Source organism: Cynoglossus semilaevis, chromosome 6 (genome assembly GCF_000523025.1).
Source record: "Cynoglossus semilaevis isolate Cse_v1.0 chromosome 6, Cse_v1.0, whole genome shotgun sequence".
Lineage (NCBI taxonomy): Eukaryota > Metazoa > Chordata > Actinopteri > Pleuronectiformes > Cynoglossidae > Cynoglossus > Cynoglossus semilaevis.
The window spans coordinates 11,842,349-11,857,649 of NC_024312.1; the positions used below are offsets into that span (position 1 = coordinate 11,842,349).

Genomic DNA, 15,301 nt, shown 5'->3' on the forward strand with positions numbered 1-15,301 from the left:
TTCTTGTTTTGGTGTTGTCTTTGATAACACTAGATAAAAAAAGTGTGAATGCCAAACAAACCAGGGGCTATATTCTAAACAAAGAGGTGCCTTTACACTAAACTGCACCCGCAACAATAGGGACAAACAAATCAAGTGTCCAAACTATAGGACATGTGTGACAACCAAAAGAATATCATGTCCTTTTTCTGTGAGCCAGTTTAGCCCAAAGACATGCAGATTAAAGATGAGGTTAGCTAAAGCTTTCACAACTGAGTGACCGTCCATGGAAATCTCTACGGTCGTAACACCCACTTTCCACTAGAGGGCATTGCTGCTCCACGGTTGTTCAAAGCTGTTCTCCTACAGCTGAGACAAAGAAATCTTAGTAGTCCACAGTCCCTTTCTGAATGTGATACTGTGGGGAAAATGTCACTTTTTATTTCCGCGTTTTGTTTATGGATGTGATGAAAGCCAGGCCAATGTTGGGACAAAGTCCAGAGGAAGAAGACAGTGCATCCTGTCATGTCCTTCTTTTTAGTACAGGAATTTGTGACTCCAGTGCACGAAATGGACGGACGATAATAAGGTTACACTGAGGTTACTGATGATTTATGACTTTGAATTATTTCAAAGCTATGCTCTCAGGCTGATATTGGAAAATGTTGTCATGGACCCTGGGGTTTGTCATGTGCTTTGCATAGTTGAGTTAGTTGTTCTAAGGCGAGAAAGCTAAATGTGTCATCATTACAATATTGTTGAAATGAATGTAGTAGACGTTCAACTTCGCTTTGAAGACAGGTAGATAGTTGTATGTAGCTCCGTAGTTAAGTATCAGTATACGCATTCAATTAGCACAACGTTAGCCCAGAATATTAAAATAAAAAATAAATAATTGACCAGAGTAGAACCTAAGGAAAAGCCTAAAAGAAGTCTATGCATGTCATCAGTCCCACCAAGTCTGGGAGTTAAATCAGCCAGCGTCTGATTTTGATTCAGTGCCTTAAGCCAACTTCCTTCTGAGGTTTCGCATTTATTGACTACTTTAAGTGAAATCAATTTTGGTATATTCTTAATCGAAGGCTGGCATGAAAATGAAGGTCCACCGAAATAAAAGAAATAAAAAATAGCTGACCAAGAACATCCTTGCCTTAAACAATAGAGGTTTAACAAAACTCCTAAAGTTTGTCCAAAAAGACATGAAAGGTAGTCAAAAGAACTAACAAGTTGGTCAATACTTACACAAAAAAGCTAAGATGAAAAAAAGTTCTAGGAAAGAAAGAAGAAAGAAACCACTGAATTTTATACACTTTTTAAGAAGTTTGGGTTTGTGTTTTCACTTCAGTGCTAGCATTCTGTGTTGCTCCTTATGAAATAACATGTTAACAACACAAAAACTAGGGATGTCCAATATTAACATTTTGCTGATTTCCGATATGCTGATATACAATCCCATGATCATTAAATCCCATCTTTTGGCAAAACCCAAACATGGTTTTATTGGGTTTCATTATCAGAGGAAAAAAATGATAACGATAAAAAACAATAATATCGGTTGGCTGATATTATCAGACAGATATTAGCATAATTAGCATATATTATTAGCATAATCCCTAAAAACTGTATATTTTTCTGAAGTCCAGACTAGCATTTCAATTTATTGATCACAGTAAATACACCTTTAATTTCAAGGTTGGAACTACAGTAGGTAAACAAACAAGACTCCTTGTTGTCCTTTAGGTGTGTACTCTCTCACAATACAATGCACTCACTGTCTACTATGTTGACTCATAATACTGGAAAATACATTTAAATACATTTATACACGGGGGGTAAAGTAAACAACAATGTTTTGGTCGTACACAGGTCTGTAGTTTGTCTCTCATCGGGCTGTGCGTATGTTCTTGTACTGACACAGAAGCAGGTGCTTGAAGGTGTTTTTAAAGGTGGTGTTGCAGAGAGCGTAGCAAGCAGGGTTAATGGTGCTGTTGATGTAGCAGAGCCAGTAACCGATGGTCCAGAGGGAATTAGGGATGCAGATGGAGCAGAAGGTGTTGATCAGGACCATCACATTATACGGCGTCCAAGTGACAACAAAAGCAACCAGGATGGCCATGATGGTGCGCGTCACCTTCTTTTCCCGGGATGAAACACTTTTCCTCTTCCACTTTGCCACAGCACTCTGCTTTGTCACCTGGAAGGAGAGGCAGGAAAAACAACTGGCAGTTAAATATGAACATTTTTGTTTGAACTCTGATATGAACACAATTCTTAACCAACCGCAGTCAAACCTAGGATAAACCTTTCTTTGTCTCTGACCTTTAGGGGCAGCATTTATTACAGGGATGTTCTGTATATTGAAGGTGAGGTTCCTGACATTTTTAGGCTAAATAAACATAAAATAGAATAGACTTTATTCTCATTGTACAGCAGGGGTACAACAAAACTGAATCGAAAAATATATTCAGTATATAGTGACTCTACTGCTTGGTGCCAGTTGGTATATGAAAGGTAATGATGAATAATGGTTTTAATGAACCAAAATTAAAAAGAAAACAGAATGAAAAACAATGTTATAAAGCAGTGTTTCCCAACTTTTTTTCTTTTCACATTTGTGTTTTCACATTGCAGCTACTGTTGCTGAAACAATGATGTGAAAGTCAATACTGTTGCCTGTCACTGGGGTGGCTGTCTGTGTAAATTTCTTACATTTCTTTCTGATTTATTAAACTACTTTGATGAGCCATGTATTCTTGCAGTGCAGCTGTTTACAGAATCTGCTCCGGGCATTTAGACTTTAGTTTATTATGAGAGTGTTTTACTCTTATTTACTCAGTCAGGGATTCCCAGTGGGTGCGAAAGCTGCCATTAGAGGGTGCGCGAGATTGTGATTGTGGGTTGATTGTGGGTTTTTTAAGTAGGATTTTTCCATTTTTCTCTTTAAAATTAATTTTAAAAAAAACTGACATTTAAATTTATAAATAAATGCAGTCTATATATATGTGTGTGTGTGTGTTATATGTGTGTGTTCTGGTCATTTTGAGCGTGATGCTGTAATGAAATTGAAATTTACTCCACAAACCTGTGATATTGACTACTGTCTAAATACGATCTGACTAGTCTAGGTCTAGTTCTAAAGCTCATGCCAATTGTTAATCTCTGGTGTTTGATCTCTGGTGTTTGATGGAAGTAAAACCAAAGTTACCCTGAAGAGTGTTTTTGTGACCAGACTCTGTCTATCAGCTGCCGAGTTTGCTGGGGATGGTGGCTGTGTTTGATGAGTCCTCCTCTCTGTATTTGGATCGGGCTGTGATGACACAGGGGCAGCAGTTATATCTTTAGACGATGATGCGTTCATGAACCGTGACTCCACTTTGTCTTTTCTTTCCTCTCCGTTCAGCTGCTGCAACATCGGCTCCTCCTTCATATCTCCGACCTCCTTGGAAGCTCCAACTGTGATACAGTTGTTCTGGGTTTCACAACCTTCCTGCTGACTGCCGTTAGAGGGGGCTTCTCCCAGACTGGTTCTTGAGGTCTTTCTGTTCGGTCTCTTCATCCGACTGCGGCTGGCTTTGGAGATACGCCAGTAGAGGTAGATCATGATGGCCACAGGTAGGTAGAAAGCTGCTATGGCTGTTCCAAAGGTTACTGCTGGGTTGGAGAAGAACTGGATGTAGCATTCACCCGGCAGCACAGTTCTGCCGCCCACGATAAACTGCCAAAACAAAATAGCCGGAGCCCACAGGATGAAGGACAAAACCCAGGCAGCAGCGATCATCAGGCCGGCCATTTTGGTGCTACGGCGTGCTGGGTAACTTAGTGGTTTAGTGACGCAGAAGTAACGGTCAAAACTGATAATGAGCAGGTTCATGACCGAAGCATTGCTGACGACATAATCAACGGCCAACCACAGGTCACACACTACCGCTCCCAAAGGCCAGTAGCCAATCACAATGTAGACAGTGTAAAGGTTCATGGAGCAGACGCCAATAATGAGGTCTGCACAGGCCAGGCTGAAGAGGAAGTAGTTGTTGACGGTCTGCAGGTTTCTGTTTACCTTTAAAGAAACAATATGGAACAAGCTGTCAGATACTAATCTTTTTTGGTAAATGTGTTTTCTCCTCTCGATTGAATTAGCCCAGGGCACAGGGTTTCACATGCAGCTTCTTATCTAAACCTGGTAGAGCTAGAAACTCAGCTCATTCGTTATAGATGATCAAAATTTAAAAAACAAACCTTAATAGAAAGCATGACCAAGACGTTTCCAATGACAGTGACCAGACTCAAGCACCCAGTCACCAGGATGATCAGCACTACTTCTACAGTTGTGTATGGGTTTCCAGAAAGTAGGCTGCTGCTGTCGGACGAGTTCAGAGTCTCCATGCTGTTTCCCTTGGTGAATGCTTCTCACGGATGATTCTGGCTTAAATCACATCTGTACAGCAAGAAGAATTATAAACACTTTCGCAGAAGATGTCACGTTTTATATTTTGTCAAGAACAGGATTAGTTAATGGACAGGAGAGTGAATAAATGCAACCTGCGTTTACTCACATTTAAAACTGTAATTCATACGATTACATTACTATATAATATGTAGTTGTACCTAGGAATCAGTGGAATTGGTGCTCAACACAGCACACTTAGTCAAGAAAGGATTTAAACGTGTGATCCTCTGATAACAAGCTGCTGTCCAAGGTCCCAGAAACCTGCCTTAAACTTCTAATCATCATTTCAAATACATAATAATACATATATTTCAAGCATTTAGATAGATTGAGCTATTGTATTTTTGCTAAGTCGCACTCTGACAGATTAGATTTCTCAGAAGCAGCTGAAGTCAATCCCAGCAGTCACTGGGCAGGACACGTGGTAAAACGTCCATCAGGGGCCACATCAATACATATAGAGTAAACAGTTCACACCGTTGTTCTGACAATACGTGCACTAACAGGGGACAAGATGCTAATTACATACAGAAAGCTCATCAGGTAGCACTGGAGATCAAACCAGGGTTATAGTGCTGGAAGGTAAATGCACTGACCATCTGCATCTGACCACATTCCTCTTCAGGTGTCACCTCAGCTCACCCTTTTCCTCAATCCCTCACTACCTCCTAATTCAGAACCATACATCATAGCAGGGCTCACAAATGTGTTACAAATCTTGGCTGGGTGACCTGCAGTATTTAAACTCATCCTCCTTTACCACCTCTACTCCTTGCATCATTAACCTTCTCATATATTTTGATTTGCATGTTCTTAATTGCTATGTCACTAACATGCCGGCAGACCATACATTTGAAAGGTTTTGTTACATCAGGAGGTCCCAGTCAGTCACAGTGCCAGCCTAAGGTAAACAATCATCTCAGCCCCTAACAGAAAATGTAAATAACATTCCAGTGGGACTGGTGTGTTCACAACACAACAAAATCAGTGTAAAGAAGCTCAGATAAGTGATGATGAATCCTCGTAAGTGACTCCATTAGACTACACGATAACATCATACAGTACCTGAGAGATGTGCACTTCCTGCTCTCACAGATACATGACTCTTCATTACTGCATCCGTAACTCTATCTCTAACTCATCAAAGACCCATTTTGTGCTGACTGTCAATAACGAGAACCTGTTGGTCATCTCCATCATTCGTGGCTAATATGATGGATTTCCACTCGAATTTGATCGCCAATAGATTGAACTGAGAAGAACAATGGGGTGATGCAGAAATTAAAAAAAAGAAATTAGAATTAAAAACAGAACATCTTTCATTTCATTTGAGCTCAATGGAAGACGTGCACGTAAGTCAGTGATGCATCTTGCTTCCAATGTGACGCCTAAACCTGTTGTAAAATTCATAACAATTTCCGACTTTCCAACTGCCGTGCTGACTCATCTTTAGGAGCAAATTACATTAAGTGACAAACATGAAGCAGTTTGTAGGTGTCAGTGTCACAGTAAGGTCTGCTGCTTTGTTCATTTCTCTGCCCCTGTTAGGACCTACCGCTCCCTCCTCATACTGGGCAGGGCAACTGGAGACAGTCACGGAGGCAAATAGTATTTCTTTGACAGGAGCAGAGGCATTGTAATTAGATCCTGGAGATGCTCCCTCCAACAGCTGTGCCGGTAATATGCAACTATGATATAGTAGTACTCATCTGGCAGGGCGTGCCATGCTTAAAAATCTGTTCTCTCTTTGATATTATGATAGAAGACTGGGCTGCAGAATCAGGAGTTAGATACGGGGTCGACAGCGGGCACAGAGGACGGTGTTTTTCGGGCGTTTCACCAAATGTTTATCGTTCTATAAATATCTAATACAGAAAAAACGTTTAGGCATTTAATGACATAAAATGTACCATCTAACAGTTCACAGGACTGATTTAACATGTGCTGGAATTTTCAAATCAAACGTCACACAGCTGCTCAATAAGCTGAACCTGAGACTTTCAAATGTCTCAGGTTCTCACACTATTTTCAAATGTGATTTACCTACGTTGAAAACATTAAATATATATTTACTCACATGAACTGAACATATATGTTGGGCTACTGGTTAAATGCATGTAGCTCTGTGGCATAGTTTAATTCAATTCTTACAGTATATGGTTACTACTACACACTACAGGATTATATTTATATTTACATTTTGAGTGTTATTTTAATTCTTCCTGATCTACCAGTAGAGCTGAGTAAATCAATAGTTAATGTTTTCAACGTAGGTAAATCACATTTGAAAATAGTGTGAGAACCTGAGACATTTGAATGATACAGAGCTGTAAGGTTGATGAGTCTTAAGTTCTCCTAGCTTCTGTGCGTTTTTTTCTTCAGCTACTCCGGCTTCCCTGCCCCAGTCCCTAAAATGATGTGAGCGTGACTAGTTTTTTTTTTTTTCTCTCCAGGAGAACTGTCCCTGGTCTGATGACTGCTGGGAACAGCGCCTGTGACCCTGAAAATAATACAGTGGTAAACGATAAATTAATTAAATCATTCACCTTTATGACCACCTGTCAGTGTTTAGATACATATTTGCCAGGGACATTGGAACAATATTTATTTATTCTCTTTGGCAAATGGTCTTTGGCTGGAAAGGATTTCTGATCCCAGAAGGCCACACACCTCTTGAAGAGGAAAGAGAAAATCAGCAGTTGTCAGAAGTTTTATCTTCACGCAAATGTCAGAAATGGCAAACATCAAATTAATACCTCACCAGTATTACGATATAACATGTATTTAAAGTTCCTGATCACGGTTCTAATCAAGGAGGACTTTTTGGGACATTTTAGATATGGTTCCTTATGGTTGTCTGTACTGTATGTATACACTGCCCTGGTTAGATAAACAGCAGCTTGTTTGCAGAGCTGAGGAGGTGAGGAGACACACTGGTGACGGCAGATACAGTGTACACAGCCTCATCAAAGGGAACTACGGTAAAACCGGCAAGATGAAAGTCACACCCTTTGAAATGTTTCTCTGTAAACAAGAAAGCATTTATTAGCTATTATTTTATTCATATGTTGAAGTATTTGACAGCATATATACAACATATGAGAAGAACTCTGGTGAAGGATGTAAACATGTCTCATACTGTGTAGTAGTAGTTTTGGTTGAGACAAATATGGGCAACGCAAACTGGCTCGACGTGAGATTGAGAATTGTTGCAGCTTTTGATATAGTTCCCGTCGTGAGTGTGAGCTTCTGTGCTGTGACTCCAGAGTCCTGTGTGAGACATTTCACATCAGCCTGAACTTCAGCCTCACACATTAGTGTAACAGAGACACGCACGAATTCACCAAACGGACAAATTGCTTGAATATAAACGCATACAAACGCGCGCACATAGGAATATGCACACGGTGGATACATAGACAGCACTCCAAAGAGCACAGTTAGTATGAACTGAGAGAAGGAGAGACAGAAAAACCAGTAATTAAAATAGGGTTTCAAGCCTGGGACATACAGAGGACGTCCATCTGGGAGGACAGGAGTGGAAGACGGAGTTAATGAGCAAATATTAACAAACCTAACTTGATTTTGTCTCGTGAGCCTACAGTTTTCAGGGCGGAGCTGCGTGTTTTAAATCTAATTTATGCCTTAAACACATACACAGTGTTACTGGGGGGAGGGGGGGGGGGATTCCAATTGAGCAGGGAGATGGGGGAATCCAGTCACGATCTGATGCTGCTAAGGCTGAAGTCTCTCAGCTCCAGACTGAAATGAAGATAAACATTCCCAGAGCAGTCTTAGGGGAACCATTCATTTCACTTCTATCTTACAATAAATAGGAATTTCCTGAGGAAGCTGGAGCGGCATGTCGGGAGCAACGTTTCAGTCAATACATTGATTTATCTGACTATGTTCCTGGAATCCTTCCTTTGCAGTGTCTGTGACTTTACACTTTTCAATATCTTTCCAGAATATTCTAAATAAGGATTATGTCCAGGACAGTAATGTTTAATGTTTTAAAAAACTCCAATCTTACTTTGACCAGAGTTTTTAACAGACAGCTTTATAGGTAAGTGAAAAAATCAATTTTCCACTTTGTCGTTGTTGGCCAAATGTTACTTTTACACCTTTTAAAAGTCACTGACCCATACTGTTTTAAATATGTTTTTAAAGTGAAGAGTCTTACCTGCAGCTTTGGGGTAGAAATCCACTGAAGCAAACTGATTTGACCTAATCTGGAGAGAAGGACACAGATGAGCCGTTTGACTTTTGTCCATGTTACTGTCACTTCTGAGGACACACTGGAGCAGAGGAGCACTACGTATCCTGATGTTGATGTTGCTCCTCCTCTGACAAGAAACAGAGTGTAATTGTGTGTCCTTGTCCATGTCCATTCCTGTGTGTGTGTGTGTGTGTGTGTGTGTATCTGCCTGTCTGTGTTTTTGCTGAACAGACCAGGGAGGAGCTGTGATGTTGAATCCCTCAGGATCTCAAAGTCTTACCATGCTTGGTGTAGTCGCGTCACAGGGTCTCGGATGTTTGAGTGGCAATGCCATGGCATAAAATGGTAAAGCGCCGTCGAAAGAAGAACATGTTGTTGTTGTTTTTTTCTTGTTGCTGTGGGACATTAACATTTAAACCTTTGCTGTGTTGACCTTTAAGCAGAACCTTTGACGTAGGCTGCCTCAGTGGTCCGATGACCTTACTTTGATGGAATTATCACAGAGAAAAATGGCCTCTGCCCACAAAATCATATTATCATAGAAGCAGTTGTACCCTGGCATACATCTGTCTGCAGCTCAGACTATGAGTGAGATTTGATACAGATCATGTCATCGCAGGTCATTTTCATTTTATTTTTCTAATGTCATTTTTTTTGTACTGTGATTGTGCGCTAAACACAAAACAATCTTATCCTGACCCATTTTTATCTAGCTAAACATATCTTTATTAGGGATGTCCGATATTAACTTTTTGCCGATATTGTCCAAACACATTTCCGATCCTGATATCAACCGATACCCATATACGCCTGGTGATATTTGTTTATCTGTAGAAACCACTGTATGAGTTGCGGACACCAGCATTCTGCCTACAATGCCCTGATAAATATAAATAAAATATATAAAAATAGATTAATAAATTGAGCTGCAATACTGCCATCTAGTGACTTTCACTTTAACATATAGCCGTTTATCCCCAAACTATTTTTAGAACACACATCATTTCCCAAAACTCAGGCATTGCGTTATCGTGTTTTCATTATCGAAGCAAAAACCAATAACGATTCTTACAGATATTACTTAATTATGCTAATATCGGACATCCCTAATCTTTAGATGTAACTTTAATCGTCAGTGACACATACATACAGTAATATGATTAATAAATGGTAAAACGGTAAAGGAAGTGCGTACATGCATTGGTCTTACCTTCAGTCAGTGCCTCAGTGTTTCAGCATCTTCCCCTCGTAATACTTTTGTGTATTCCTTGTTTTCGACCTTTTTCTGTGTGTCTGTGTTACTGACTTTGTATCTTTGTATCCTCAGACAAGTGTATTGACCCATGCTCTGTTTTCTGGACTTTGATTCTGTGTATTACTTCCTGTATCATTCGGCTTATCAGGTAAGCTGTCATCTGAGTTTGATTTACTGCACTACCACCATGCTAAATTAGGAGACCAGTATGTATTAGTTTAAAAAATGCATGAGCAATGAAATGTGGCTGGTTTATCTTATTGTAATAAGACAAGAAAATTATTACAAAAATATTTTTAGAATTTTATAGTCATTGGTTATTTAACAGAACTGAACTATCGAGCAGGTTTCTTAAATTATATCAAACTGCACTAAAAGGTTCACACTGCAACACACTTGGCAGAGTCAAATTAAAATGAAAATGCTCCAGATTTAGAACAAACAGGAACTTCCCATCCCTGTTCCATCACAAACAAGAAAATACTGGTTCTTTATTAGTTTTGCATAAAAAGAAAACTCATGTCATACCTTTCATGCCACAACACGGAATGTATTATTGAAATATACAAGTGGCAACTGGGATTTGCTTTACATGGTACAGGAAGGCAACAGATAAGAAGAACATGTGGGATTACGCTGGAGGAAAGTCTACGAACTGGCAACAAAAGGGGTGGAGTAACAAGACAGGTCGGGATGGTCAGATGATCACAGTAGACGGACAGACAAGGGGAGGCGTGGACACAAAAGCTAGGGCAGGGCTGTCAAAGTAACTTTGATTCAGGGGCCATATACAGCATAATTAGATGTCTAGTGGGTCACACCAGTTCAACTGTAACATAATTATGAATCAAGTGGGCCAATTTTGGCCTGCGACCCGTATATTTGACACTCCTGAGCTAGGGAGAGCACCTGGAAGAGAAACACAGGGTGAGACACAAGAAAACTAAACAGGAAAAAAAACTGAAACTGGGGAAAATCTAAAGTTATAACTGAACCAGGAGAGCTGGAAGCCGCACTTAGAACGTTCCATGCTTGACTTTAAAGTATGGGCTTGAAAATAATTTTATATTTCATTAGTAGAAGTAAGGGCTAACTGAATGCACGTGTTGTGTAAATCTTCAGTTTTCAGAGTTGATCCTTCCTTGAGGATCATGATACATCCCTCATCATGTTTTTAAATAAATTTCATATTTATTTACATTTTTACATTTATTTTGTTTTGCAAAACTCTACAAGCACAATCCGACAACAATTTCTTGCAGGGTCTTTATAATCTAAGAATCACACTCTGTGACTTCCTACAAATTTTGCTTGCATGCACGCACACGGGGAAAAAAAGAGAAGAAAACAGCAAATGTTAAAGCTCTCCCTCTTTTTACTATATGAAGAAAAGGGCTGGAGGCTGTGGGTGAAATGAGGTTGTCAGGTTCTTAATGGTCTGAATAAAAAAAACATGTACAATGCAAGCCTTTTCATTTTCTGCGGTGTACTGGTGCATTCAGTCATTGCTATCCATATCTACCTATCTAAACATGTAAGACTGCTTCAGACTGTGTGAGTGTGTTCAGTAACCCTATGGTAATCCAATAAATCACACAGTGAATCTAACTAGCTCAGCTATGAACGTAGGTTTGTATTTATCAAACCATTGTTGTGTATACACAGAATGAGCCTTTTATATGTACTTTAGCCTCTTACACTGCAGTGAGGAGCATCCTGCACCACGACATATGAATGGACAAATGCCCAGAGGTTATTTTTCCTTTTAGAGCGCAAATCCTTTATGCAACAAATAGGTCAGCGTAGTTCACTGGTGTGTTTGAAATGTAGAGGGGTGAATGGAGGCGTCTTCTATTGGCTACACAGCTTTTTCTGGAAGACGCCCCTGTTGTAGATGGGATTAGAACCAACGTTCCTCCATCAACACATTTAAGCCTTTGCTTCCGAACGCCACTCAGTTTTATTTAAAACAAAATAATCCCTAAAAAAGTGCTTTTCTCAATAAGTTAAAAAAAAGTTACAAATCACTGCAGTTTTTACTTACCCCCCACAGTATTATCTCTGGGCCCCTAAGGCTGACCAAGCCCCCATGGTCAAACATTAGATGTGTCTAATAAATCTAATGTAAGTCTTATAAGCATGACACATTAATTATTACTATTATCAATGACACCTGCAGTGACAGGTAAAAGTGGCAGCTGGAGTCATCTTAATTTTACAATACAGTCATTTTTGTGAAATTACTGTATTTTTAAAATGATGTTGCATAACCTGCTGGTTGGGTGACATAAGAAGCCTCATGACTTTGCTGCCACCTAGAGGACAAATCCAAGTCCTCGCAAACAGATTTTATTAATTAAACTGCTCAGGCTTTTTACTGCAGTTTATGCAATTGCAGAGGCAGTTGATGACACACACAACACTACTCCCAAACCCAGAACTGACTAATGAGATAATAAATAATAAACAAGTGTGAACTTAATGTCTTGTTGTAGATAGAGATTCATTTGAAGGCATATCTTTGAATTTCACCAGTCCATCTATGGTCCTTCCCTATGGTCATGGCCATAAGAACAGGAGCCACTCAAGGCAGACCTTTGCTATTTTATGTTGAAAGGAGTCAACTGAGGTAGAATTGGTATAATAATAATAATAATAATTAATAATGCCCATTTCTGACGAGGAGAGAGGAGGCTAAGGATTAGAACTTGTGTTCTAAACAAAATAAACTTTGGCATAAACATCAAAAACCATGAATACAATAACCTTGACCTTTGCAGGGAGATAATAATTGCAGCAGCCTTACCTCATTTTCTCTTCAGTCCAGTGACATCTCAGAGCAAGTCTTGTAGTAAGAGGTGTTGTTACATGTACTGTTATGAAAACATCAAGTCTCTACAAACACAACTACTAAAGCACTGGAATCGCTCAGACCGAGGTTACTCTGTTTCCAGTGAAATGGATGTCAAGTGTATTTCCATAATCAGCGGTTCTGTGTTGTGCAATATTACTGTTTATCATTACTGACTTCAGGCTGCGGGGACTTTATCACTCTCTCAACTCTGCAGTAATTGTTCTCCGGCTCTAGCACTTGTTTCTCTCATTGCAGATTTTTAATGGCACACTGATGGATGTATGGATTTTGATCACCGCAGTGAACTCGATGGTTAAAAGAACAACTGAAGATCACTGTTTTATATCAATGCAAACCCCCGGGGACGGCATCTAAAGAACAGTGAGTGCTCACATAGCTGATTGCTTCCTTTTTTATTGTTTACCTGATACTCATGAGGACTTCACTGTCACCTGACATAGTTGCTCAGGGTGCAGTGGCATGGCAACAAGTTTACACATCCTTCTGCAGTCACTAAACAAACACATCCTCCGCTCTGAACTCGTGTGCTTCATGGGTTCCTGGTGATGTTTCTTCTGAATACAGGAAGGCCCAGTCTTTTTCCTCCCATGCAGTCATGGACTGGAATGATAATTATATTTTAGTTTACATATTGCAGTGTGGGCATCTCCAATGAAAATGAGATGCAAAGTGAGGAGATAAATTCTGACCACAACACAACCACTACCTTTCTGTGTAATGGATAATAACACCGAGAACACGCTATTGTAGAAGAAGAAGTGCAGGTTCATCTATTTTGGAGCGTGACTTTCTTCAGCAGAGTAAAAGTTGATCTATGTGGGTTTTTCAGACAGCATATTTAGGCATATGATAAAGTCATACAGTCAATTTGTACGGTGAAATTAACCATCACATAGAAGTGTAGTTTGTGCACTTTGTAGACTGATAATGTAAAGCACTCATATCCCATTCTTAACAAATTATATTTGGTATTTACTTTTTATTTCAGTGTATTGGATTTGGCCAAGTTCTATTCACATAATCATCATCCACTGATCATTTGAATTCCTGGATGTGGTCACGGAGAGAGTTTGACCACAAGGTGCGACCTTCATTTGCAAAGCTTAGCTTAACATTCCATCACGTGACAGAGATGATGACCACTCCAGGAGTGAAATCTTTTCATTGTGTTAGTCTATCAAAGTTTGGTTTGATTTAAATGTTTATTTTGAACATTGTCTGTTTTTTACAAAACCACCTGCATTAACTGAAAATAAGAAACTTGAAGTACAATTACTTCCATTAAGACTACAAGCATCCAAAGGAATTAGACAAACAACCATTCACACATTTAATCCATTTAAAATGTACAAATAACCTTTTACCCCAATCTGGATGTTGGGCCTTGAACTAGTGTTAGAGTTTCTTTAATATTTTGTTTATAGAATTTTACACAATGTGTGTGTTTCATGAACACAATAATTTGGTAAAATATATAAATTATTTTATAGGAATTCTGTGAGTATTTAGCTGTTTGTACTCAATGCCTCCACTAATGCAAACATTTTACTGAACAAGGGCAATTTACAACATGAGCATGGAATGCAAATCATCAGTGACAGAGAAAATGAAATATGTATAAATGTCCCTCCCTCTGTCCATCAGGCCTCCTCTTGTCGTCTGGCTCATAGTTTGCATAAAGACAGAGAAAACAAACACGTAATTGCAGGTGGTTTGGCCAAACTCCCTCCTATTCTGTATATGTGACTATAGGCAGACCAGTTCTATTGTCATATCTGTTAAACGTTGTGACACAGGGCAGTTTTTTCTCTGGTTTAATTAAATGTGAATGTTAATTTCAGTATTTATAGTTTCATTTACTCATTTACAGTTCTCTTAGTGTCCAAGTCCCATGGTTGTGAATATATTTCTAAACGTTTGGCTCTAGACCGACAAGCATTTCACAAATGAACTTGTGGCTGTGTCACGCATGCGCGGTTCCTGGGTAAGTTAGGCGAATAAACGGAAGAGAAAAGTTAAGTCTGTCTCCCTCAAGCCTTACTTTACTTGCGTTTCTTAGTGACTTAGGTATCTAGACGAGACCGAAATATACATTGAATATCGTCAGTCATTACATTTTTGCGTCGTGGTGAATGTCACAACGGGAGTTGGGTCGAGAGAAAAGGGCGTGTTTGAATCTGAACTGCTGTAGGGACACAGCGCCTCCTCCCTTCTTTTCTCCTCCGCCTCATTAGATGCTAGCTTGGTAGCCCTTTTACATGTTGCTGTGCCCTTAGGTGAAGTTAAGTGATAGTTGCAGTTATTTTTTCATTTATTTCATCAACGGTCAGTGCAGAAGAAGATGGGGTGCACTCTTAGCACGGACGACAAGGCGGCACAGGAGCGGAGCAAGATGATCGACAGGAATCTGCGGGATGACGGAGAGAAGGCGGCCCGGGAGGTCAAGCTGCTTTTGCTGGGTGAGAAACACGGAGGGACCGGGGTCTAGGCTCGGTTTGCTAAAGATATGACGTTTCCCTTTGTCCC

The 15,301-nt window shown here is 39.7% G+C and overlaps 2 protein-coding genes across 3 annotated transcripts in view; one reads left to right on the forward strand and one right to left on the reverse strand.

Moving 5' to 3' along the window:
* Nucleotides 1-60: 60 nt before the first annotated feature.
* Nucleotides 61-13,132, reverse strand: LOC103380168 (muscarinic acetylcholine receptor M2-like). Of its 2 annotated transcripts, none has more exons than XM_025055945.1 (5): nt 9,856-13,132; nt 8,610-8,653; nt 4,216-4,414; nt 3,185-4,036; nt 61-2,173 (listed from the first exon to the last, which is right to left on the reverse strand). In XM_025055945.1, exons 3-5 carry the CDS (start codon nt 4,360-4,362, stop codon nt 1,862-1,864), a joined length of 1,311 nt encoding a protein of 436 aa, XP_024911713.1. In that variant the 5' UTR covers nt 4,363-4,414; nt 8,610-8,653; nt 9,856-13,132; the 3' UTR covers nt 61-1,861. The 2 variants fall into 2 exon arrangements, with proteins under 2 accessions (XP_024911713.1, XP_008310228.1); XM_008312006.3 differs by having other exon boundaries at nt 8,610-8,658.
* A 1,620-nt stretch (nt 13,133-14,752) lies between these two features.
* LOC103380169 (guanine nucleotide-binding protein G(i) subunit alpha-1) overlaps nt 14,753-15,301 on the forward strand; it is a 10,663-nt gene continuing 10,114 nt past the window's right edge. The window contains exon 1 of the mRNA XM_008312007.3: nt 14,753-15,234. Within this exon, the coding sequence (XP_008310229.1) occupies nt 15,117-15,234 (118 nt within the window). The 5' untranslated portion in view covers nt 14,753-15,116. The remainder of the gene's footprint in view (nt 15,235-15,301) is intronic.

Excerpts from the sequence above, each read along its gene's own strand:
- LOC103380168 (XM_025055945.1), bottom strand. The coding sequence starts at position 4,362 with ATGGAGACTCTGAACTCGTCCGACAGCAGCAGCCTACTTTCTGGAAAC. Across the intron at positions 4,037-4,215 it reads TGGTCATGCTTTCTATTAAG|GTAAACAGAAACCTGCAGAC; the intron begins GTTTGTTTTTTA and ends GTTTCTTTAAAG. Across the intron at positions 2,174-3,184 it reads TCACAAAAACACTCTTCAGG|GTGACAAAGCAGAGTGCTGT; the intron begins GTAACTTTGGTT and ends CTCTCCTTCCAG.